The sequence below is a fragment of the Pisolithus orientalis genome (assembly GCF_024613125.1).
Source record: "Pisolithus orientalis strain OTSU chromosome Unknown F5J12scaffold_13, whole genome shotgun sequence".
Taxonomy (NCBI): domain Eukaryota; kingdom Fungi; phylum Basidiomycota; class Agaricomycetes; order Boletales; family Pisolithaceae; genus Pisolithus; species Pisolithus orientalis.
In genome coordinates, this window is record NW_026260794.1 from 725,263 (window position 1) to 747,718 (window position 22,456).

Here is a 22,456-nt window from a genome sequence, read left to right on the forward strand (position 1 = left end):
CCCCGAACTTCGGTGTGGGTGCTTCACTTATGTACTGCCATGTAGCAAGCTACGTGTTGGGCGGAGGAGCCGTCACATAAGTTCCGGATGGTACATATAAAAGTCGGTCGGTCGCTTTTGATCTCCACAACAGCATGGTAGATCAGATTTTCAGGTCTTCACTGCCCTCTGTGGCCCTCCCGCGCAGGTCCATATTCACCCACCTTCTCGGAACTTGTCCCCGCACACCGGACCTCGTGGGTGGTTTCCCCGCCTCTGCACCAGCTTTCATCGACTCGGTAACTGGATCGACCATTTCACGCGGGGCGCTTCGTTCTTTTGCCCTCCAGCTCGCCTTCTCCCTCCAAACCCCACCAAACCCTCTCAAAGCCCTTATCCATGCAGCTACCCCGCCAGTCGTACTCATCTTCTCCCCAAATAGCATCGTCTGGCCAATCATGCTATTCGGTGCCGCTGCGGCCGGTTTTCGCACTACCCTGGCTAACAGCGCGTATACCCCAAATGAACTGAAGTACCAGTACCTCGACTCCGGTGCACGATTAATCTTTGCTCACCCGTCCCTCTTCGGCATTGTACAGGAGATGCTTACGTCCATAGGCTATTCCGAGTCAGATATACGTTCCACCGTCGTCCTGGCAACCTCAGCTTGGTTCACGAACACACTTGACCCTAATACCAACCGAGAGTTCTCCAACTTGACTCGCCTCGAGGACCTTCTCGGTCGTGGGGAACTTGCCTCAGAAGTCAGCTTTGACGGTGAACGGTCCAACGACACGTTTTGTTTGTGTTACTCGTCAGGAACAACTGGCAAACCCAAGGGTGTAGAAACCACGCACTATAACCTCACGTCCGTAATCGATATCGTCAAGCCAGTTTGGCCACCCAAAGATAAACTCCCGGACGTCTTCCTTGGTTCTCTTCCCTATTACCACATATACGGCGCAGCAAAGCTCTTGCTTCTTCCCGTTGCACTGTGCGCTCCAACAGTCGTGGTCGCTGGGTTCGAACCCGACGAGTTCCTAGGGGCAATCGCCAAGTACCGAGCAACTTATGTGCTAGTTGTCCCCCCAATATTAGTGGTATTCGCTCGTCATCCAGGTAGGGATTCTTGTCGTAACTATTTCTGGAGAAACCACTGGCTCTCATAGACGAGATTTCGTTGAGGGAAAGGAGCTGACTTGAAACGCTCGACAGCCATTCGTAAATATGACCTCACGTCTCTTCGTATGATATTTTGCGGAGCTGCGCCACTTAGTCCGGACCTCGTCAGGGTTGTCAGGGAGCGCCTCCAAAGCACTGGATCAAATGTCGTTATCACGCAGGGTAAGAAGCTCGACATCCAGTCCTACTTCCGTTCGACGTGGAAGCTGAGCTGCTTTGGTGGTGTGTAGGATATGGGCTTACGGAGACGTCGCCAACGGTGTTTATACTGCCTCTTGAACACGCAAGCGATCGTGTTGGCTCTGTAGGACTGCTACTTCCCAATCTCGAGGTTCGTCTGGTCCGGGAGAACGGTGGAGAGGTGCGCTACTCCATACAACGATCCCGATTCAGTTAGCTGAGATTTGTGTGCAAGATGTTGACTGATATCGAGGGTGCTGGCGAATTGTGGGTCAGAGGACCAACTATAATGAAGGTATGTAGGGAGGTACATGGCTCACTCCACTCACCTGCTGAATTTGCATTTGCGTTCGATATGATCAGGGGTACCTTAATAACCCAACTGCAACTGCAGCTGCCATCACACCGGATGGATGGTTGAAAACTGGGGATATTGCTGTCCGCGACAGCGGTGGATTCTTTGCGATCGTGGACAGGCGGAAGGAGCTGATCAAATACAAGGTGCGTTAGCTCCTGGGTACAAACTCGTGATCGCAACTAAGCGTGATCCATCCACAGGGGTTTCAAGGCGAGTCACGTTCATTCGTGGCTACTTTCTACACAGCTCAAGTCACTCGGATTCCTGTTACACAGTGCCACCTGCGGAACTCGAATCAGTACTCTTGCAGCATCCAGATGTGGCGGACACAGCAGTGATTGGAGTACATAGTGAGGAGGAAGCGACCGAGCTACCCAGGTGCGTGATAGTTTTATTGGCGGGAGTTATGCGTATACATACTCCTTATCTTTGCGTTAGGGCATATGTCGTTCCGGCGAAAGCTGTCCCCGAGAACGACGCCCTATCCTTCTCATTGGGTATACAACGTTGGGTTGCCTCAAGGGTTGCTCCACACAAGAAATTACGTGGTGGAATCGTATTGGTTAAACAGGTCCCGAAGAGGTACGCTTTGATCCGGTTTGATAGTGTTTACCGATCATCCCTCACACATTTCTAGCGCTGCTGGGAAAATTCTTCGTCGTGAACTCCGCGATCGGGCAAAGAATGACGTGGCATTCGGTCAAGTTCGGGCCCGCGCCAAGTTGTAATAATATCAGTGTTGGAACTATAAGTTTATACCTACTGGGTCAACTGCTTGGATGATATGTATTAGGTCTTCAATATGCATCACTTAACGTATTTATGACCATGTGCATATGTAGCTGCTTCGCACCAAGTGCAACAGTGTCCAATTATCAGTGGTTCACCATAGTTTTTCTCCTGTTTCATCTTCTCATTTCGGGAACCAGATCTTTACCGCGTCCCTCCAGGAGGAAGTCTCTCAGATTCAAAAGTGCGCGAATCTCCATTTCGCGCTGGGAGTCCTGTGTTTCCGTTCCCATATGTGGCAGGAGTGCGTTCTGAGGGAATGCGAGTAAACGCGGATTAACGTTTGGTTCGTCTGGGTAAACGTCGAGTCCAACGGAGGATATCTAAAAGCGAGCATTCCATGATAGGCAACTCGGGATAAACATTAAAATAGACTTACGTGACCATCCTCCAGCGCTCGAATGAGCGCCTCTTCGTCAATTATTTTGCCACGCGCGGTGTTGATGATGACGCTTCCCCTTTTCATAGTCCTGATCTCTTTCTCCCCGACAAGGTGAATGGTGTCGGCACGAAGCGGGACATGCACGCTGAGGACGTCCGACTGCTTGAGTAGAGCTTCCATGCTCCCGACGTACTCGCACCACTCAGGTGCATTCCGAACCCTGTGCCGGGAATAATAGACGACGCGCATCGGGAATGCATGCACAAGGTTTGCGAGTCGGAGGCCGATACCGCCGAGGCCGAGGATGCCGAGGGTGCGACTCGTGAGGTCATGCGTTCTGCCCGAAGAAATCGGCGTTTTCCATGTCCCTGTACGAAGGGACCGTTCTGCCAGGGAGAAATGGCGAAGGCAGGAGATGAGGAGGTAGAGGGCGGTTGTTGCGGTAGCATCATCCACCGCTCCGGGCGTGTTTGACACTGAAATGCCTATTTTGTACATGCGAGGATAGTAAGCATGGGTCGTTGTATACAAATGAAGAGAAAGGAAGAAAGGAAGGGTGAAGGAGGGGTGCGAACCTCTCTTGGCACATTCTTCGATGTCAATCTGATCGTAGCCTGCACCGTTGTGTGCGATCCATTTGACAGTACCTGTCGCGGCGAGGGCAGTAATGATTTCCTTGTCAAAGACGCCGATGCGATCCGCAGAAGCGTTGTGGCGGTAGATGCCTACGGCGCCGTCGTACTTGCCCCCTGGTTTCAACCCCATAAGGAAATCTGCACGATTCGGAGAGTCCATGTTCTGGCCGGTACAGCGAGGTTAAGTAACAAGGTGGAGGTGTCCTGAATGTCAGAAGAGAGAACGCACCACAACGACTGCGACGCCATGGAAGAGTTGTTCGACCTCGTCGTGGGCCCAGACGAGATCTCCTGGGAGGTGGCGTGCAGCGTTAGTCTTGGCTGGGCTGGAGCAGAGGTGCAGGTCGCTCACCGCAAAGTATGATCCGACGCTGTCTTGCCATGGTAATAAGACGGTCGACGTCTGGTGTTGGGATGGGGCTGTCAAGTGGTGCCACCAGTCCGACATCGACTTTTTAGTGGGATAAATTTCCCGGCAACCCCTGAAGACCTGAGGCTAACGCCGATTTGCCATGCTAGTTGTCAAACCCGAGAACCATACTCTTCGTAGCCACACACTGCCTCCATACAATTCGGCTTATGAACCCTCTCACGTGATTCCACGGGTCCAGCTATACGTAGGCCTCATACGGCAGACGGCAGACGCAGGCTCAGATCAGACCGGACCTTTGTGGTAAGGGTAGTAACGATGCCGCAAATGTGGCACAGAAGGGCACAGACCAGTCACAGCTGTAGCTCAGGAACTAAATCTTTCCCATTCCCCGTCACCAAGAAGTCTTTCAAATTCATCAGCGCACATTTCCATCTTCTCGGTATCTTGTGTGCGACTCGGAGTAATACCCATGTGCGGCAACAACATATTTCGCGGGAACTCCAGCAGGCGAGGGTTGACATGTGGTTCGTTCGGATAAATGTCCAGTCCAATCGATCCTAACTATATAAAGCGTCAGATGAATTCCTCGTGCCAGATCTAAAAACGTCGCGGCCTCTTCTCAAATCAGAGAACTGAGCCACTTACATGTCCGTCTTCTAACGCCCGGGTAACCGCCTCTTCATCAAGAACCTTACCTTGTGCGGCGTTGACTATGACACTGCCCCTCTTCATCGCCCTAATTTGCTTCTCGCCTACGAGGCTTACCCTACCTTCTCTCAGTGGAACATGAATACTCAGCACACCTGATATCGCACACAGCTCGTCCATGCTTCCGACGTACTCACACCATTCCGGTGCGTTTCGATGCCGGTGACGAGAGTAATAGACCACTCGCATCGGGAATGCGCGCACGATAGGTGAGGCGGTGTTCGATCCAACCAAGGCCGAGGATGCCAAGCATTCGCCCCAAAGGTCACGCGTTAAGCTTGACGAGATGGGCTTCTTCCTCGTTCCGTGGGCGAGGGAGCGCTCTCCCCAAGAGAATTGACGTAGACAGGATATGATCAGGTAGCAGGCCGTAGTAGCCGTAGCATCGTCGACTGCACCGGGCGTATTCAATACTTGAATTCCCCTGACAGGCGTTCAAAGTGAGCGACAAGTCTCACATACTACGTTCAGAGTGGTGGTCGACCGACGAGACCATGGCCCAACATGCTTAGCACTTACCTTTCGCTTTGTACGCATCCACGTCAACTAGGTCATACTCTGCGCCATTGTATACTATCCATTTCACGTCATCGGGAAGTCCAGCAACGAGCTCCGCGTCAAATATGTCAATGCGAGCAGCGGATATATTCCGTCTGTAAATTCCTATAGTGCCTTCATATTCCCTACCTAGTCCAGTGCATCGTCCACCTGTTTGTATCAGTATTACAATGAAAGGGCATCGTGTAACGAACAAACGAGCTTCCGTAGCATATGGTTGTTCAGTGTGCTCGTTTCCTGGAAAGCGACTTCGACGGACTTACGATGATATCTGCCACACTTGTGAAGAGCTGATCGATCTCTTCATGGACCCACCTTGGGGTGCATATAGACCGTCAGGTGATCTGCGAGCATCATGGTCAGTATCGTCGCCGTACCACAGATCATGATTTTTGGGAATTTGGACATCGTGTAGAGGGTGGAGGATAGTGCGTGGGGGTACGGCAGTAGCTGGCCACAACTTGATTGGACTGGCACCCAACACTCAGTTGATGGCGTCTGCCAGCAGTGTGAGAGAAAAGGGCAGTGTGGTCACATTTTGTCCTCGAGCAACGACGGCGTCTTCGGATAGATGAACTCGTGGGGCAAATAGCGATAGGAAGGAGGGCAAGAAAATACATAATGCATTTGCAATTGTGAAGTACTTGAAAGGAACAATGGGTAATAATAACAGTAGACTGTTAAAGGGAAAATAAGTATACAGATCCCACTCAGCGGGAGGCAAGAAACATTCAAGGAAAGGGTTGGTGAGATGTAGGAGAGCGACTTGTTACCCAGGGCAGCCCCAAACCTACTACACACCTCAAGAATCCAAGCGGATAAGTCGAGCCTCTGGCCCAACAACAGTAACAGTATTTGCACGGGCGCATTTCCTGGCGATCCTGCGATGAAACTGTATGCGGTCGTCTCGAGGGAACTGCGTGCGGCAGTTGGAGCAGAGAAGCGTCACCTTGAGGTGAGTCACGATATGTCGAGGGATGCTGCTGTATTTGAAATCGCGTTCGTCAGAACAGCCAAACCACTTGCACCGGATCGGGTCCTTCGCTTGCCCCTGTACACCGTGGTAGATGCGGAGATGGGTGCGTATTTCCCGTACACCTCCTTCAATCCATCGTCGGCAGGGGCTGCCCTGTGTGTCCCATTTGCACTGATATACAATAACTTTAGTATTAGGGTTCCGCGTGGCTTTATACCATGTCTTCTGGTCGACGTGGATGATTTGGTCATCGTGAGATCTCGGGTTGACGAACTTTGGAGATAGCATGGTTAAGGACAAGTACCGGGGATGGAGATCGAAAGCGCTACCTGTGGGCTCCAGCTGAACGAACAGAGTGCGTTCCTAATGGCTGGGCCAGATTGCGAGAAGTCCACTCCAGGCGGCGGAACTGCCTCGCTTCTCATGTAAATGAGGATAAGTCAGAACAAGCAAACACAATGCTGAGGCTACCTACCGAGCGGTCACTGTTGCGTCTTCCTCGACTCCGAACTCATAATTATTACCAAGATCGCTGGAGCGTTCGTACTGTTGGGCGACGGACTGGTTGAAGGTCCCTGCTTGCCATTGAACTATACTTGGATGTCCGTCAGCCGTGGAGTCATAAGAATCGCTATGAACACTAATCAGCGACGAAAACCATTTAGTATTTGTGATCTTCACCAGTAAGAGACGCCATCCTCGAGGGAGGTACTGGGGGAAGGAGGCATGCTAGCGTATGACTGCATGGAAGTCCGGGTTAACTACAGATCCTGGGAAGTCGGTTCGACGTCGTCTGTCCCAAGAGTCCTTTTATCACGACCACCATGCTATGCCACTGATGCAGTCCTCATGTCTTGCAGCTCAGTTGTGTGAAGCCCTGGAGTAGCTGCAGTAGACTGATCGGGCTTTGAGACGAGAACGCTGGAAGGAGCATAAGAACAATTGAATTGAGTACGTCTTTGATAGCTCATGGGTCAGAGGCAAGGAGGCCCATCACAGAACGGTCATGGCCAGGCTGCCAGCCCTGATCGCAGAATTCCTACGTTATTGGCTCCGCGTTCGTAAGACTGGACGTGTCGTTGTTGAATCCTGCACAAGCGGCAAAGAGCCCGTGCGACAGTCCAAGTGTGGTGATGGGGGAAACGGATATACTATCGCCACATGTTCAATCTTTTTTTCGTGACTCGGTATACGCCTTCAACCTTCAAAAGGAAAAAACGAACTCAAATCTTGGTCGTCTTTACTCGGGCATTTCACAGGCTACGTTGATGGATAGGTACTTAGCTGTCCGTCGGCAAGGCGGAGACAAAACGCCAATTTCCGCTGGTCTAACGGAATTGGGGAATTGTGACCAAGTAGAGACGAGCAACTTACAGGGGGTGAACTAGCAACAGGCAAGCCACACGACGTCATGTCCATGTTTTCTGCGCAGTAAAACCGTTGTAAACAAATTTCCGCTGCGAACTGCGCCTCAGCGTGTCGAGGGACGTGGGACGTGGGAGAAGTTAGGTGACAACCTAGGGATACTCTCATTTGCTCCACAAGCACAGATTTTGGGCCCTGCACCAATTACAAATAGTTAATGACTCCTGATACGGTTCTACGCAGGTGGGGATAAGGATTTTGTAACTGACTGTTTAAACTTCCATAAAACCTTCAATATTCTGGCTCTAGACCACCACTGCTTGAGGAGGAATTTTCGAGCAGAAGTCTGCGAAGGGGTTTGTGATCATATAGGAAGCAGTAGTGTAGACACGATGTTCTGTAACAAAAATGTAATTCCTTTTGCTTCGGAGCATATTCCTCGCCCGTGCTCTTCTGGATAAATTTTCAGTGAGGTGAAGTCATGGCGAACCACATGCCTACCTTGACGGCATACATCTGTTTACTCAACTAATGCTGGTGTGTACGCGGAACCCGGAGAAGAGACAATAACGATACGGTTTGATGAACGCGTGGCTATGGTGAAAAGGTAAGAGCATTGCGCCAGCCGCAACGGTAAAGGGTTATCGTCATTCACCACTCGAATGTTCTTGGGTTTGCTCCCGTGTGCTCTTTTCGGCAACAAGCCGAAAGCTCGTACGCCGACAGCCCCACGACCTAAGGAGTGTTATTGAGGAGCCGTTGCGTGACTCGCCGGAATGAGTTATGTAGTCTGCGGTCTTAGGTAACTTTTCTGGAGCTACCCCTTGTTTCGGAGAGAGGAAATTCGAGAACCTACCTCCCTGAGCTGCCAAAAAAAAGGGAACAAAATTAACAGGGATTAGGTACTCTTGGATTCCCATGCTAAAGGTCGGCTGTGGATCGAGCGCCGGCCAGAAGCCATCGGTTGAGGCGTCGTGAACGCCTCCTTGCAACAGGAACCTCGATGGTGAGCCATGCCATGTCCGCATTCGGAATTTGGAGGATTGGCGTCCCCGCACGATGGCGCAAATCACGTGACACATTACCCATCACTGCCTGCAGTCGCACTCACTGAGATTCCTCCCACCGTCATCGTCCACGGAGGACGATCAGTCCGGCAGCTCGTATGCATATGGCGGTGAGTTCTGGCGCTTGTTCGCGTCCCACGCTAGATGGTTGATAATTCCGTCACGATGTCAGAAGTTTGACGGCCCAGTGAAAACCGTTTACGAGGCGTACACAAAACTCTCGCACGATGAATTAATTCTATTCCTCAAAGTCCGAAACCTGCCTACCCCGGGCACGGACTCCGAGCTGGCATCACGACTAGCACAACACGATGTCCACACGTATCACTTTCCAACTACCTCAAGTGAACCTCAACCTCCCTCGGGTTCTTCGGATGAAGATAACCACAAGGCAAGGCCTTGTCATCAGATGCGAACGCCCGACTTGCCAGTCGAGATTTTGGTCCACATCATTGACTATCTAAACGATTGGCCGTTATCGCGTGCGTTAGGCTTGCCCACCTCTCTCCAAGTACCAATGGATTGGTCCAACGCGTGTCCTACGGACTTAGCGATGTTGACGGGATCTATCCCGGTCATCCGTGCTGCTGATCCCGCTACAAACCCACCCTCGAAACTTGGTGCTGCCGCCGCTGTTCGCTTCGAGCATGTTCATGTTCTCGAATTCTTTCTCACGCAGCATCGGTGCCTTTTCTTGTCCATTTTCAAGGATGATCTAATTCCGATCACTGCCTCAAAACACGGTCGCACCGCCGTTCTTGCATGGTGGAAGCACGGCTTCGAGCAGCACCCAGATCTTGTGCATCCTCCAAAGCCAGGTTCTATTGCTGAAGCCGTGGACGGCGCTTCTCGAAATGGAAAAATAGCGTCCCTTGATTGGTGGATTTCCTCGGGGCTTCCCTTTGAATATACGGAGGCTGCTCTTGAGCAAGCCAGTGCAAAGAACAGAATTGCTGTGCTTGATTGGTGGAAAAGGCAGCATTCCCAAAATGGCTTGACACTCAAAATCGGACGTGTTATGGAAATGGCGAGTAATGCTGGACATGTGGGTGTCCTTGAGTGGTGGGCGTCGTCGCAACTAGAGTACCCACTCGATCGCCACATTTTGCAGCGTGCAAGCACCCTCGGGAAGATTCAAGTGCTGGATTGGTGGTTAGGCAGCGGTCTCCAGTTGTCCTTTGATCAGGAAGCCCTCATTGGAGCAACACGCCATAACCGTAGCGAGGTGTTGGAGTGGTGGGACAAAAGCGGATTGCCTGTCCAGTATCGGATGTGTGACATCGAAGAAGCTCTGGAAGAAGCGATGGGCGGTGGGGACAAAGCCAGAGATTGGTGGAAGAAAAAGGGGGTGGATTTCAAAGCCGACGATAAGGAATGGATGAAACTTCAGACCCTCAATTGATTGGAACCACTCCCTCATGAACCCTTTCACACCCCATCAAACACTCGCATCCTCACCTGTGCCCAATTACATAGCTATACATACTTATTCTGGTTCTTCACTCCACAACTGCGCATAGTACACACAATTATTGTCAGCATTGAAGGTATACATACACTTCTTTCAGATGTTCTTTGTTTGACTGCTACGTAGCAGTGTTGATTAGTGCTCGACTTGTGCAGAAGGTTCTGTCAAGTGATACAAGGCTGGCAGACATCTTGGATATGCCCAACCTTCCCAAGTCACGGATGGTATACGTCCGCTGCTATTCTTCATGAAGGTGCCTGAAAAACGAGTCTCGTTACCACAATATGATCGCAGTTGACGGAGAGACTCACTGCCCAAGCACTTTATTCATACGAAACATGTCGATTTTGTCGACAGCAAAGACTGCCCGTAGAGCGTCATCACACATAATTTCCTTTTTATTCGAGGGATTTTGAAGCTCGTGTTTATGGATGTACTCCCATAGCTTCTTAACGACCTGTGGTCGCGATAACCTCTCTTCTTCAACCACTACGGAGAGTGGTTGACTGTTCAATCAGATCATGGGTCAGACGAACGATGCAGGGTCGAAATAACACGGAACAAACCGTCACCTTAGTGTGTATTGCTTTGCAAACCCTCCTTTTGCACCACCACCACCACCACTTCGTTTCTTCTTCTTCCCCACCACGCCGTCATTACCGTCGTCTTCCGAGTCCACGGTTTCAGAACTTTTCATCGCCTTTCGCTTCGTCTTTCTGGGGCTAGCAGACGTCGTCCTTCGGGATCGACCGTTAATTTCCGAGGATAACTTCCTTGCAAACTCTGCGTCGCTCTGTTCCACCGTTCTCTTTTCCTTCTTCGTCACGGGTTTGGACTCCTGGTCGTCCACACCATTTCCTCCAGCCTCGCTTGCCTCTGCCTGTTCATCTGCGGCAGTGCTACCTTCTCCTTCCTGATCGTCACGTTTTCGCTTCAATGCATCATTAATTCCGTTCGTCGCTGCCTGGCTCACTGTCGCGTAAACATCCGCAATGAGTTTGTCGACTTCAGGTCTCCGTGCTTTCAGTTCCTCCGGAGTAAGCCCGAGCGAGCCATATGTCGCCAATTGTTTTCGGACGCTCTTTGCACTGATGGTTGTGAGGTCGACACCGGGAGCAGACAAGATTCGGGTTATGGGTTCCTTGAGTGCGTTCAAGTCAAAGGTCATCGTGCGATAAGTTAGTTAGGTTTCAAAAAAATACAGAGTGAGCGTAGGTTTAGCAGATGAATTCGCCGAAGGAACACAGGCGCGCAGGTAGGCGGAGGTCAGCGTAGCGGCAAGGACGAGTGTGACTGTCTCAGATAGCGACTGCAAAGTGTTATGCGCGTCAATTATGCGTCGCGGTCAGTTTCAACTTCCAAGCCATACAGCCTACTGCCAAACATGTCCAAATAGCGACCTCTCCAAAGTTGAATATGGTAGAGTAATGTGGAGGACTAAACGAAATACTGGAACACGACGACATTCCATTCACCGTACTATCTGCCAATCCTGGCGTGCGGGATCACCTGGAGGAGGGAACAAGCCTAGGTTCGGCGGCGGTTGTGGTCGACCTCGGCCTTGGTGGTCACGTCCACGCTCCTCCTCTCTCCGCGCCCTCTCGATAAGGCGAGTCCGTACGTAGATAAGCACGGCAACGACAAGGCAAAGGGCCACCAACAACATCGTCTCCAAAAACTCATCCACACCTTCTTCTGCACCACCACCACCGCCTGCTCCGCGATGTCCTCCACGAAGAGCGGCGTCGAAGTAATCTTCTGGTCCAAAGTCGCCACCACCATCACGTTCGTTCTCCGCATTCCGTCTTTCCCGCGCCCACTATTGGTTCAGTCCAGAGTCTCAGTCTCAAATATATATGTATATTTGTTACCAGAGTGGAAGGGGACTGACCTGAACGGGATCTTCCTCCTCTTCCTCCGCCTGACGGGTGTTTTGTCGACGACGACGTTGAAAATCTTCTCGAGCCTTGCCCATATACCACGGTCCGTCATCATCAAAGGTGTCCACCACCGCTGTGTCTTCGTGACCATGTGATCTCGCCTCCGTGTTTGGCGGCGAGCGCGACGATGACGCCGAATCGATCTCCCGGGACTTCAAGTTTGCACGTTCCGAAACGGACACTGGAAAAATTAATCTCAGCATGACAAGTCCCACAATTCAGGAATAGAGTATATCCTACTACTTTTGTCTTCGTCGTATCCCCACAATTTCAGTCCATTTTCTCCGCCTTGAAGGGTGTGCCACAGACTCCTTGCGTGAAGCTTGATGAGGGATAGTAAAACCGGTAGATAGGCTTCCGAATTGATGTCTAGTGCCTGGTCGTAATGCCTCTTCGCAAGGTGGAAGTCCTATCAGAAAATACACTTAGAACGCATCACTCAAGTAAAAATAGAAAAACGGTCCAGCTCACTTGCGGCACGCCGATTCCATTTTCGTACATCCAACCAAGGTTCCACATCGCGAGAGCGCTCAATTGAGTATCCGCCGCGCTTTGGTAGAACTTGGCCGCTTTTTCCCAGCGAACAGATTCGGGTTCGTCGGGTACGCCAAAGCCATGATAGTAATAATCACCGACTTTCACCAACGAATCCACATTCCTTTGCGAAGCGGAACGAATCCACTGTGTCAGTGCAAGACGGGCAGTATCGTTCGATATCTGGATGGGAGAGAACCGAGTGGAGCGAAGCAGGCTCTTGTCTGTGATGGAGAGGAATGATGGGTCAGGCAAGCGCAGTGAGAACAAAAAGGCCTCAAGCCAAACCTACCCTGATCGAGGGCGTACGCCAGGTTGTTCTGTGCAACTTCGAATCCCCTTTCAGCAGCAACCCACCACTTCAGAATGGCCATTTCCTTTCCACGTTCGGTCCCGCTGTTCCATGCATGCTCGGCGTCGTTGACGAGGTCATCATCCCACACGCCACGTTCCGCTGCGAGCTTATAAAAAGATACCGCGCTGGAACAAGAGCCTGCGGCGTAGTCCTGAGGAAACCCACTCGTCCTCATGTTCATAGTGTGGATCTTGGCGAGGTAAAAATGCGCTTCAAATGTTGATCCGAAACGGATGGCCGTTTCAAAATACGTTCCAGCAAGCTTGAACTCCCCACGGGCTGCAGGGTATGTATGATAATAACGATCGTGAGGGGTCCTAGTTCCAAACCGGAGAAGAGAAGGGAAGTCAACTAACCATAATGGTGCTTGCCCAGGTTGACATGAGCCTCGGCCAGTTCTTGACCGGCAGCAATAGCGAAATGCTCGAGTGCTTTCCGGATGTCCTTCTTACCCTTGACCAACCCATCTCTCCACACGATACCCAGACCATTATGGCATTCCCGGTCACCATACTCAGCTCCACGTTCAAACCACATCATTGCCATCTCATAGTCCTGCTTTACGCCTTCTCCACGCATATACATCCTCCCAAGGTACGCAGCACTCTTCGGAGCCCAACCCGGTTGAGTCACACCTTCGGCTTTATACGCGGAAGCTTTATGCTGCAATGGGTTCTGGGGATCCCGAGGCCAGACCTGGCGCGCGATCTGGAGGAAGTAGTACTGCGCTTGTTTGAAATCTTGTGTAATGCGACCGACTCCTTCAGATCCTGATGCAGTACCTCCTGCAGCCGCATATATGCTACCCTGATAGAAAATCTTGCCTAGTTTATACGCGAAGTCCATTTCCCCTCTGTCGGCATTGAACTGCGTAGCCCCAAGACAGCGTTAGTTCGTATATGCATTAACGTGCATAGACAGACGGTCACTTCACCATATAATACTCGAGGAGATCATCCCAAGTCTCTCCTGCAGCCCTAGCGAATCCTGCTTTGACAGCTGGCCTGACAACGTTGAAGCCGGTGGAAGCGACGCTTGCGCCCGGTCCATACACCCCTCCGTCTAAATCAGAAAGGCTGGTTGGTGTGTAGGGTAACGTTAGGCCACCGGGTGGGCCCGACAAAAACTTTTGCATGGCTAGGAAAAGTTGACAGGTCAGATACACGGCCACATCAGCTGTTTCAAATAGTGGTACCTTGATCAGCGGCTTCCTCGTACCATGCTGCAGCTCGAGTACAATCTTCCAGAGTACTGATACCGCTCCAGTAACGATACCCCAAAGCCATTTGGGCACCCTTGTCGCCGCCCTGCGCTGCAAAGGTGTAATAGAGAAGGGCTTTCGTTTGGTCGATAGGTACCACGTCTGCGTATCCCGTGGCATGGAAGAATGCGAGATAAGACTGGGAAGTAGCGTTGCCAGTAATTGAGGCATGCATTGCGAACGAGGAATATGCCAGTTTGGGATCCAAAGAGAAATAGATATTAGGTGGGAACTGTTGGTCCACACATAATATTGTCAAAACATTTGTTGAATACGAAACTCCATCATGATACATTACGTACCAGTGATAGATGGGCCAGTGCGAAAAGCGCGTCCATGCTTCCCAATTCTGCGGACAGTTGAAGTAAATCGATAACCTTGATGGCCTTTCTCTGAATTTCCTCATCCTTCTTCTTCCTGGAAGTAGCGGATTTACCAGACGAAAAGATGCGATGGTATAGTTTCTGCGTTATACGGATGGCGCTACCTATCGGACCCTTGCCTTGTGCGGTGGGTAGGAGTGAAGAGAAAAATGATGACGATGATGGTGATTGTTGTTGCTGTGAAGATGCACTTTGTTGCTGCTGCTGCTGCTGTTGTTGTTGCGCGAACGGATCGTAATGATGGGTGTACTGGTGTGGGTAGTTGGTCAGATTATGTAGTGTAAAGATGGCGCTTCTGAAGGCGCGAGTAGCTGGTTGGGGAGTATGTAGTCAATAATCAATGTTGTCCAGTGACCGATGGCATGAACGCTACCTTCCGTAGCATGGTCAATGTCCGGCTGGATATCCTGTGGTGGTGAAGTCTAAAGGACGACGGTGGGTCGGTCAGTCACATCCACAAACGCTGGGACGTACGGCTGTCTGTTGAGCATCGTCGGGGGTCGATGACTGCGGGGTGTTGGCGAGTACATCGCCCTGCGTTGTTGGGTGGGCGACATTGGGGTTAGCAGACACCGAAAATGCTGCCAACGCGACCGAGTCCGAAGGCGAGCCACGCCGCTCGTCGTCTTGCCTTGGACGTCATTGATTCGTGGTGTATTAGAGTGTACTTTGCCGAAGACTCAGAGCGGGGAAAATGGCAGGCACACAAACAAATACGGCACGCGCAGCAGGGCCACGTCGACAAGTCACTCCATAGACAGGGGGAAAATTACTAGGTACATACACACCGAGAGGGACATTTCAAAGCCAAAAGACAACAAGGACGAGCATGGGTAGGTAAGTAAGTAGGTAAAACATGAGAAGAAAAAAGAAAACTGCGAGAACTATGGGCCATGGATGGTATACGATCGTGACATCTCTGCATGAGCCTGGTTGCAGTACAAAGATATATTTAGGCGAGGAAACAGGAAAGAAAAACAAAACAAAAGAAGCGAGGAAGGACATGGATGAGAAAGAAGACCAGTTCAGGCATAGTGGATGTGCGTGTTATGGTGTTGTTTGAGGCTCCGTGTTTAACGATGCGGGTGTGTTGCTAGTTGACCTGGACAGGTGTTCGATGCTAGGTGTATCATGAATATGAGTCAAAATCTAGTTGAAGATGGAGCAGTGGTAAGTAAGCCGATGGCAGAGCGTGCCAGTGGGCCTAGTAATAATAGAAATGCAACGGAGCTCGGAAAGAACGGCAAGGACACCTCCGATGGAGAACATGACGATGGCGCGGGGCGTCGGGCGGACAAACGCGGGCCGTGGCGCATTGGAAAAGAGACCCGGGCTCGGACGTCCTGGCAGACAGGCAAGGGACGGGGAATCGTGTTGTAGGGGTGACCCTGACTTCCCTCCCTGTTACCGGATCAGTCGTGCCCAATCCAATTGACTCTCCTTCCGCTCCCCGTTCTCCTTCCGCGGGAATGCATTCCAGAACCGGAGCGTCTCGTCACCAGCCCCTGTGACGATCGTCTCACCCTCGGGGCTCATAGCAAGGTAGAGTACGCGATGTGTGTGCCCCGTCAACGCAGCGACCATAGATAGGGATGGATACCGCCAGATACAGATCTGGTTCTGCGCTGTCGTACTCGAGAACCCGTGTGTGCTCACAAGTTCATGCGAAGTCAGCGACCAAATCAAATTGCACACCTTACAGTCCAAACAATCAGCTGTGAGAAATTCAACGCAGATATATGATCACACACCTGACTACCCGTGTCGAGTTGGTTCAGCATGGTCCCGTTGTACGTGTTCCAAAACCGTATGTGTTTGTCCTGCGTCCCCCCTCCTGATGCCAATACTCCGGAGACGTGTGGATCCCAGGCTAGAGCCTTGACGGCTGCGGTATGTTCATGGAATTTCCACAGGGGTGCATCCCCGCTGTCCTCGGACGCAGATATGCTCCCTGATCGTGCACGGGTCGTTCCAGGACTGATTCCGATCGCCGCACTCGCACTGCTCCGTCTTGCACCCCTGAGATCCCATATGCATACTTTGTTGTCGTTTCCGCCGCTGGCAAGCATGGCCCCTGCCGTATGCACGCCAAATCCCGGCCCTAGACCTCCACCGCCATCGGCACTACTCACACCAGCGCCGATGCCACCACCGGCAGTGTTCCCCGAGCCAGTGCTCCACCTTAGTCCGCATACTTCCTGTTTATGGCCGGCACAACGACGGAAGGGGCGGTTGCCGGCTTCACGAACATCGCGATGGTGAACCATGCGATCACGCGAGCCTGAGCTGAGAACGTGGGCATTCCACGATAGGGCACCGATGCGCTGGGAGTGGGCTGGGTTGTAAGATCGTATGAGTGATAGGGATGGTGCGTCGTAGATATGCAGTCTTCCCGAGAGGGTGCCCACTGCGAGAATGGTACCCTGGACAAAATACGGGATGTGAGAGATAGAACGACGTGAGAGAAGCAGCACGTACCTTTTGTACCCATGCAACGGAGCTGACAGTATCGCCGACGTTGGAGAGGTCGCATAGTTTGGCGACTGCTGCGTTGTGGGCAGTCCAGAGGTATACACAAGCGCCGAGACCGACGCCGAGAATGTTAGTTGTGCTCCAGTCTACGAGGTTGAGGTAAAAATCGTCTGCTAGATCGGGGGCGTCGAGCACGCGATATGGTGTTTTGCAAACGGCACGGGGCTGACGACGAGGGGATTCGAGCAGCTGACGTGACGAGGCGCGTACGGGGGACATGGAGTAGGCTTCGTCCTGTGGGTGTGTCTAGACGGCGAGTGGGGGTGGGTGGGCCTGAAGAGGGGGAGGTGTAGTGAAAGATGCGGCGCCGTGTTGGCGTGGATGGGGGGATAGACGCGGGTGGAGGGCGAGACGGGGAGGGGGGTCTGTTCGGGGACGGGGGCGTGACTTCCGTGTGCAGGATGGACGTGAAGATGGCATTGGCTTGTTCTGTTACAAGGGGGTCAGAGAGACGCGGACAGAGGGGAGCCTGGACGTGCCTTTGAGCGCGTCAGACTCGGAGGGTATGATGCGTTTTGAGGGCGTGCATGGACCGGAGTCGTCCATCAGATGGTACGACGTCCGCATGTCGCCCGTGTCGCGGGTTGGCACGAACCGATCGCCATAGTTTGTCGGACGACTGTCCAGCGGCGAGTCTGGCCCGGTGCTATCACTGGCCATCGTCGTCGTTGTCATTGCTGGCGTTGCGGTCGAGCTTGTCGTTGCCGTGGTTGGCCGCGAGTCGAGCGAGGGCGTGTTCAGTGCGAGTATTCTGGGCCTGGTCCGCCTCGGTGCGCCGTCGTCGTCGCCGGCCTCGTTGTGGAAACCACGCAGACGCTTTCCAAACGGCGAGTTTTTGAGGGCAGACATCGCATCACAGCTGCAGCTGAGGACGACAGGAACGAGACTCGACGCGTCGATTACGTAAGGGTTACTCTGGGGTTAGGGTTTCCTATTTCGTCACCGCCATCTTGTCCCCACGCTGAGTTGTGTGCGCACGGATACACCGCCGGCAGCGATGAATGTGAGCGGGCCCGGCGTCGACCTGTCACGAAGACTGACTTTGTTTGCAGAATCTGCTCAGGACGCTGACTGAGAACCAGCGCAGGCCATCGCCTGACCTGAAGCTGCTTCTCAACACTGTCAAAGATGTCCGCGTGAGTGTCTCACCCCATTCGCCCCCTCTTGACCGTCTGTCATCTCGCTTGCACAGCGTCTTGCATTGGACAGCAAGGCTTCAGACCCATTCTACGAGTCGCTCGAGGGTCTCCTCCTCGACCTCAGAACAGTCACAATGGTATGTCACTTGTCCTTGGGTTGTCAGTCATCGTCTCTAACCTCCTCAAGGACAACCGTGATGCTGAAGCGTTCCTCAAACCCGTCTCTAGGGCGGAAGTACCAGACTATCACGAAGGTAGTACTCTTTTCGGCGTGCTGCCCGTCCATCCCTTCGTCTCACCCGCACCTGCAGTCATATCCAACCCCATGGACCTCCAGACCATGCTCAAGAAAGTCAAGCAGAAGCACTACAAGTCAAAGCGCGAGTTCAAGGACGACCTAGACCTCATGTGGTCAAACTGCTTCACCTACAACTCTACAAAGGTAAACCGTCACACTCCTCGTCCTCGATCCTGCTGACTGCACTGCGCTCCCTTCTCTCACACAGGATCACCCTCTCCGTCTTTGCGCGATCCGTCTCAAGAAAAAGGCAGAGAGACTCCTCATGCACATCACAGACAACAGAGATCGCATAGACCCTCCTGTTCCCGGCGAACCATCTCACCATACCACTCGCCCCGTTGCCAGACTGAAGCTCAACGGCTTGACGCCCCACGATAATAAAGACCGCGATACCACGCCTAATGATCTTCGGTCCCAACTACCCGGAACAGCGTCGACCCGGCACACCACCAACGGACATTCCAACAGACTCTCGTCGACGTGCACCACAGAGTCACGACCTCGAAAACAAGTCTCATTCGCCGATTCGCCAGCACTGATACGCACACAACAAGGCATGTCTGCATTCCGCGATCTCGACCTAGGCCTGGCACAGTTACTCGATGCCACCGATTTTCAAATGGGAGAACCTGGACCTTCCACGCTCTCACATGCACGGAGGCTGGCAGATCGCCTCAGACATCATGTAATGCCACCCGAAGTGGTCGACGACGAAGACGCGTATAGCGACATTAATACAGACTCGGACGTCAAGATGGAAACACTGAGCGATACAGGCGAAAAGCGCAAGCTGTAAGTTTCCCCTTCTTCCTTCGTCCCTACCGTCACAACCTGACATCATCCACGTAGCATGGCTCCTTACTTGCGACAAGCGAAACGACCGCGCTTAACACCACCAGACTCGGGTGACGAGATAGACGCTAAGGCCGAGACACTTCTTCGACCGCCGCGTAGTCACGGAGAACTGATAGATTTATGGTGGAATGCCGCTCAGAGCGATGCGCTTCTCGCCAATGGATTGCCATGTCTACCCTCAATAGCGTCATCTCCGCTACCCCAACGACCGCCACCTCGCAAGGCTCCAATCGTCAATACTCCTGTCACGACCACAACCGCGCCATCGGCCCCTACGACACCTCGGAAACGTCGAGTTCGTCCAGTGGCGGGGCAAGAACGGTCAGAGACACTACTTTCTCTCATGAATACCAACATCAAGACCCTCAAACGGGTACGGAGGACACATACTAAATTTGCAGCTCTTGGGTTTAATGCAGGAGAAGACGGCGCAGGGACTGGTGGTGCACCAGGGGTGGGTTTGGGTGTGGGTGGGACAGAACGCGAGGATATTCCCGACCCAGAAACGGAGTTGCCGGAGGAAGTGGTCGACGGGCGACCGTGGTTGCTCCGATTGCGAGGCGCAGGAGGTAAAACCGTGGCGAGAGGTGGGATCGAGATCGGGGAACGCGCTGCGGGATCTTGTCTAAAGTGGATGAACAGAAAGGTGTTGGAACATGTGGGGTTTCAGGGTGAGTCGTCGTTTTTGGCCACATATAGTCATATTTCGCGTTTTTCATTTGATCTCGTCGCGTATTGACGCTGAAAACATGACTGGTGCTGCCACTTTTGGAGTATAGGTACGTCGAACGCTGCGCTTGACGATCTAACGGGAGTAGCGTCCGAATTCCTCCTCAACCTCGGACGGACACTACGATTCCTCTGTGATAAGTACGCGCGTACTATGACCCCCGAGGTACGTTAGGTACTTGTTGTCCTGCGACGCATACGGCAAAAAACTGATGCTGCCGATATGACGACGTTAGGAACTTATTCTGCACGCACTCTTCGAGAGCGGTACCACCAGAATACAAGATCTCGAGCGGTATATCAAGGATGATATCGTGAGACACGGGGCACGGCTCGTGGAGCTAGAGAAGAAATTGGAGAACGCATATCGCGAAGCTGTAAGCTTCTTTCCCTGCTGCTTTCCGTGTCCTCTTGTCCTTTGATATATGACGTTGACGATGAATTAGACGAGCACCGACGTCCTGGACGACGATGCGCTTTTCAATTCAGATCAGGAGGAAGACGATGGACTTGCGATGGGTGCGTTCGCAGACACATTGGGGGAGGACTTTTTGGGTCTTCGAGAACTGGGTATTGCGGCGGAACTGGGACTTTCGAGTCTCAGTGTTCCGAGGAAGTTGCTCAAGGGGAAGAAAGACGCTACTGGAGGCGTCAAGTACGTGGATTCTCTTAATGCGGTTCTGTTGTCTCAATTTTTTTTCTTCTCTACTACTGCAGGGCAAAGCCGGCGGAAGTGCAGCTACCGTATCCACCCCCACCCCCGTTCATCCCTATCACCTCCAAGAACGTCGAGGATCAAATTGGCCTTCTCCGTCCGTACTATCATCAACGCCTCTCTTCACTTGCCGTCACTGCCCCGGTTGTGTCTGCAGACATTCCGAACGCATCTTTACCTGGAGTACTGCCCCTTCCGCCCCCACTCCCGCTCCCCACCCTTCCCCTCTCACCCACTGGCCGGTGGTGGTGGTGCAGGTCCGTCCATATTGTCAACATCCGCGTCTCAGCAAGTGGGACCGAATCTGTCATCATCATCAACCTCTCAGCAATCATTACTGCCACTGCCACCACCATTACAGCACCCATCTCCGTCCATCATCGCGACACTCCCTGACGATCCCGCCGAATTCTGCACAGACTAAGGTTAATCCAATCGGGCAGGTTGTCAAGCCGAGTTTGGCAGCTACGACTGTGAAGAAGAAGGGGAAGGGGAAGGAAGGCGGCGGCGGCGTTGGAACGAGTACGAGTGGTGTTGTTGCCGGCGTTGGTGTACCATTACCAGTAACAGCGGTACTCCAGTCTGAGACGGTAGCAGATGGAGGAAGCGTTACTGGTGCTGGTGCTGTGGAAGTTGAGATAGCGGCAGGTGATGGAGCAGGCAAGGGAGGGACAGGCGGAGGTAAAAGTGCAAAGTGCAAGTGAGAATCATGTGGGCGGGAGTGTGTCGCCGAGGAAAAAGGAAAGAATGGCTGATCTGCCTCCTGTCATTGCAGCGAGGGGTTGAGATAGCCTTGGCTTCCTGAGTTGGTGAATATCTGCACCAGCAGCATGTAATAGTTTGTGGGCTGCATAGTTACTGAAATATGTTTGTTGGTGCAATGGTTAATGCTGCAGTGAGAGCCTCCACATGTTACATAAGTGTACATGGAGGATTATTCTGGACACCAATTTTGTCCCTTTTATGTACATACAATTTATAATATATTGCATGGTTGGTTCTTAGAGTAGATATTGAATGGGAGCATCATCTTTACATACTAATGTCTTGAGTGTTCTGACTTCTGTTGGAACATAAACTGCCACTGTTTGTTAGTACTTTGGTGTGATGCTAGTGATGAAAATGCAACCAGAACTGGGATTGATCCAGCAACCCTTGGTGTTAACTAGGTGCTCCAACCACTGCACTATATGGTCTGGGTACCAGTGTCAGTAGTTTGGAGGTTAGACCACTGCTGTGGGGACAAATCTCCATGAAGAGTAATGCACAAAATGCACCATCTCCAATGGCATGTGCTTATTTAAGCATAAAAAGTGTGCATATTTGCAGTATTTCCTATAGCACATCAGCAAAACACAAAAATGTGTTAGTAACTCATAGCTGTCCATGGTATTTGCACAATTCCATATTAGTCCAAAGCAGTATCAAGTACCCTAACAACTCATAGTGTCAGGTTAGACTACACCAGACCAGTCCAAAGTAGTGGCTGGCATCTAAGCATCTCATAGCACCTGAGCAAGCCACACCAGTGATACAGTTGTCAAGAAGTGATAAGGTTACATAAGTGACCAGCAGATGAGCAGTGGACAAACTGCAGATGAACCTTAGATGAGCCTTAGATGAACTGGCCCTTTTTCCTGTGCTTCTGGTTTTGACAGGTTATTCTTGGACACCATCAGGCCAGGTCTGCAA

General features: G+C 52.1%; 10 protein-coding genes and 1 non-coding gene across 11 annotated transcripts; 3 read left to right on the top strand and 8 right to left on the bottom strand.

Moving 5' to 3' along the window:
• Positions 1–134: 134 nt before the first annotated feature.
• F5J12DRAFT_892582 (AMP binding protein) lies at positions 135–2,427 on the top strand (the record flags this gene model as incomplete). Its single annotated transcript, XM_051747585.1, has 9 exons — positions 135–1,098; positions 1,195–1,323; positions 1,392–1,522; positions 1,577–1,636; positions 1,705–1,842; positions 1,900–1,918; positions 1,975–2,077; positions 2,138–2,281; positions 2,337–2,427. The coding sequence occupies 9 exons, from the start codon at positions 135–137 to the stop codon at positions 2,425–2,427; spliced, it is 1,779 nt and encodes a 592-aa protein (XP_051600312.1).
• Positions 2,428–2,470: 43 nt separating this feature from the next.
• F5J12DRAFT_88961 (D-isomer specific 2-hydroxyacid dehydrogenase) lies at positions 2,471–4,037 on the bottom strand. The gene is made up of 4 exons (XM_051747351.1): positions 3,858–4,037; positions 3,735–3,796; positions 2,868–3,668; positions 2,471–2,811 (listed from the first exon to the last, which is right to left on the bottom strand). Exons 1-4 carry the CDS (start codon positions 3,886–3,888, stop codon positions 2,605–2,607), a joined length of 1,101 nt encoding a protein of 366 aa, XP_051600313.1. The 5' UTR covers positions 3,889–4,037; the 3' UTR covers positions 2,471–2,604.
• On the bottom strand, positions 4,038–4,932 carry F5J12DRAFT_88960 (uncharacterized protein). Its single transcript, XM_051747350.1, has 4 exons — positions 4,682–4,932; positions 4,524–4,630; positions 4,226–4,439; positions 4,038–4,171 (listed from the first exon to the last, which is right to left on the bottom strand). The coding sequence occupies exons 1-3, from the start codon at positions 4,773–4,775 to the stop codon at positions 4,242–4,244; spliced, it is 399 nt and encodes a 132-aa protein (XP_051600314.1). The 5' UTR covers positions 4,776–4,932; the 3' UTR covers positions 4,038–4,171; positions 4,226–4,241.
• A 471-nt stretch (positions 4,933–5,403) lies between these two features.
• Positions 5,404–5,855, bottom strand: F5J12DRAFT_88921 (uncharacterized protein). The gene has a single exon (XM_051747313.1). It carries the CDS (start codon positions 5,762–5,764, stop codon positions 5,528–5,530), a length of 237 nt encoding a protein of 78 aa, XP_051600315.1. The 5' UTR covers positions 5,765–5,855; the 3' UTR covers positions 5,404–5,527.
• F5J12DRAFT_830381 (uncharacterized protein) lies at positions 5,787–6,618 on the bottom strand. Its single transcript, XM_051745700.1, has 2 exons — positions 6,596–6,618; positions 5,787–6,540 (listed from the first exon to the last, which is right to left on the bottom strand). The coding sequence occupies exon 2, from the start codon at positions 6,406–6,408 to the stop codon at positions 5,947–5,949; it is 462 nt and encodes a 153-aa protein (XP_051600316.1). The 5' UTR covers positions 6,409–6,540; positions 6,596–6,618; the 3' UTR covers positions 5,787–5,946.
• A 1,999-nt stretch (positions 6,619–8,617) lies between these two features.
• On the top strand, positions 8,618–10,320 carry F5J12DRAFT_89095 (uncharacterized protein). Its single transcript, XM_051747435.1, has 2 exons — positions 8,618–8,662; positions 8,728–10,320. Exons 1-2 carry the CDS (start codon positions 8,651–8,653, stop codon positions 9,952–9,954), a joined length of 1,239 nt encoding a protein of 412 aa, XP_051600317.1. The 5' UTR covers positions 8,618–8,650; the 3' UTR covers positions 9,955–10,320.
• Positions 10,321–10,327: 7 nt separating this feature from the next.
• On the bottom strand, positions 10,328–11,188 carry F5J12DRAFT_720344 (SWIB/MDM2 domain-containing protein; the record flags this gene model as incomplete). Its single annotated transcript, XM_051741230.1, has 2 exons — positions 10,328–10,526; positions 10,593–11,188. The coding sequence occupies 2 exons, from the start codon at positions 11,186–11,188 to the stop codon at positions 10,328–10,330; spliced, it is 795 nt and encodes a 264-aa protein (XP_051600318.1).
• Positions 11,189–11,491: 303 nt separating this feature from the next.
• F5J12DRAFT_905581 (uncharacterized protein) lies at positions 11,492–15,293 on the bottom strand (the record flags this gene model as incomplete). The annotated part of the gene is made up of 11 exons (XM_051748678.1): positions 11,492–11,839; positions 11,912–12,141; positions 12,204–12,369; positions 12,432–12,718; positions 12,787–13,128; positions 13,206–13,716; positions 13,784–13,986; positions 14,045–14,342; positions 14,413–14,804; positions 14,964–15,124; positions 15,274–15,293. 11 exons carry the CDS (start codon positions 15,291–15,293, stop codon positions 11,492–11,494), a joined length of 2,958 nt encoding a protein of 985 aa, XP_051600319.1.
• A 604-nt stretch (positions 15,294–15,897) lies between these two features.
• F5J12DRAFT_905582 (WD40 repeat-like protein) lies at positions 15,898–17,874 on the bottom strand (the record flags this gene model as incomplete). Its single annotated transcript, XM_051748679.1, has 7 exons — positions 15,898–16,188; positions 16,245–16,444; positions 16,490–16,567; positions 16,646–16,916; positions 16,972–17,252; positions 17,278–17,454; positions 17,505–17,874. 7 exons carry the CDS (start codon positions 17,872–17,874, stop codon positions 15,898–15,900), a joined length of 1,668 nt encoding a protein of 555 aa, XP_051600320.1.
• Positions 17,875–17,990: 116 nt separating this feature from the next.
• Positions 17,991–21,786, top strand: F5J12DRAFT_830397 (uncharacterized protein). The gene is made up of 13 exons (XM_051745701.1): positions 17,991–18,028; positions 18,078–18,161; positions 18,218–18,301; positions 18,352–18,418; positions 18,476–18,606; positions 18,671–19,257; positions 19,315–19,991; positions 20,100–20,215; positions 20,286–20,426; positions 20,496–20,704; positions 20,767–20,947; positions 21,184–21,458; positions 21,487–21,786. The coding sequence occupies exons 1-13, from the start codon at positions 18,023–18,025 to the stop codon at positions 21,548–21,550; spliced, it is 2,622 nt and encodes an 873-aa protein (XP_051600321.1). The 5' UTR covers positions 17,991–18,022; the 3' UTR covers positions 21,551–21,786.
• Positions 21,787–21,889: 103 nt separating this feature from the next.
• On the bottom strand, positions 21,890–21,960 carry F5J12DRAFT_t112. Its single transcript has one exon. It is a non-coding gene; the product is annotated as a tRNA-Val (tRNA).
• Positions 21,961–22,456: the final 496 nt, after the last annotated feature.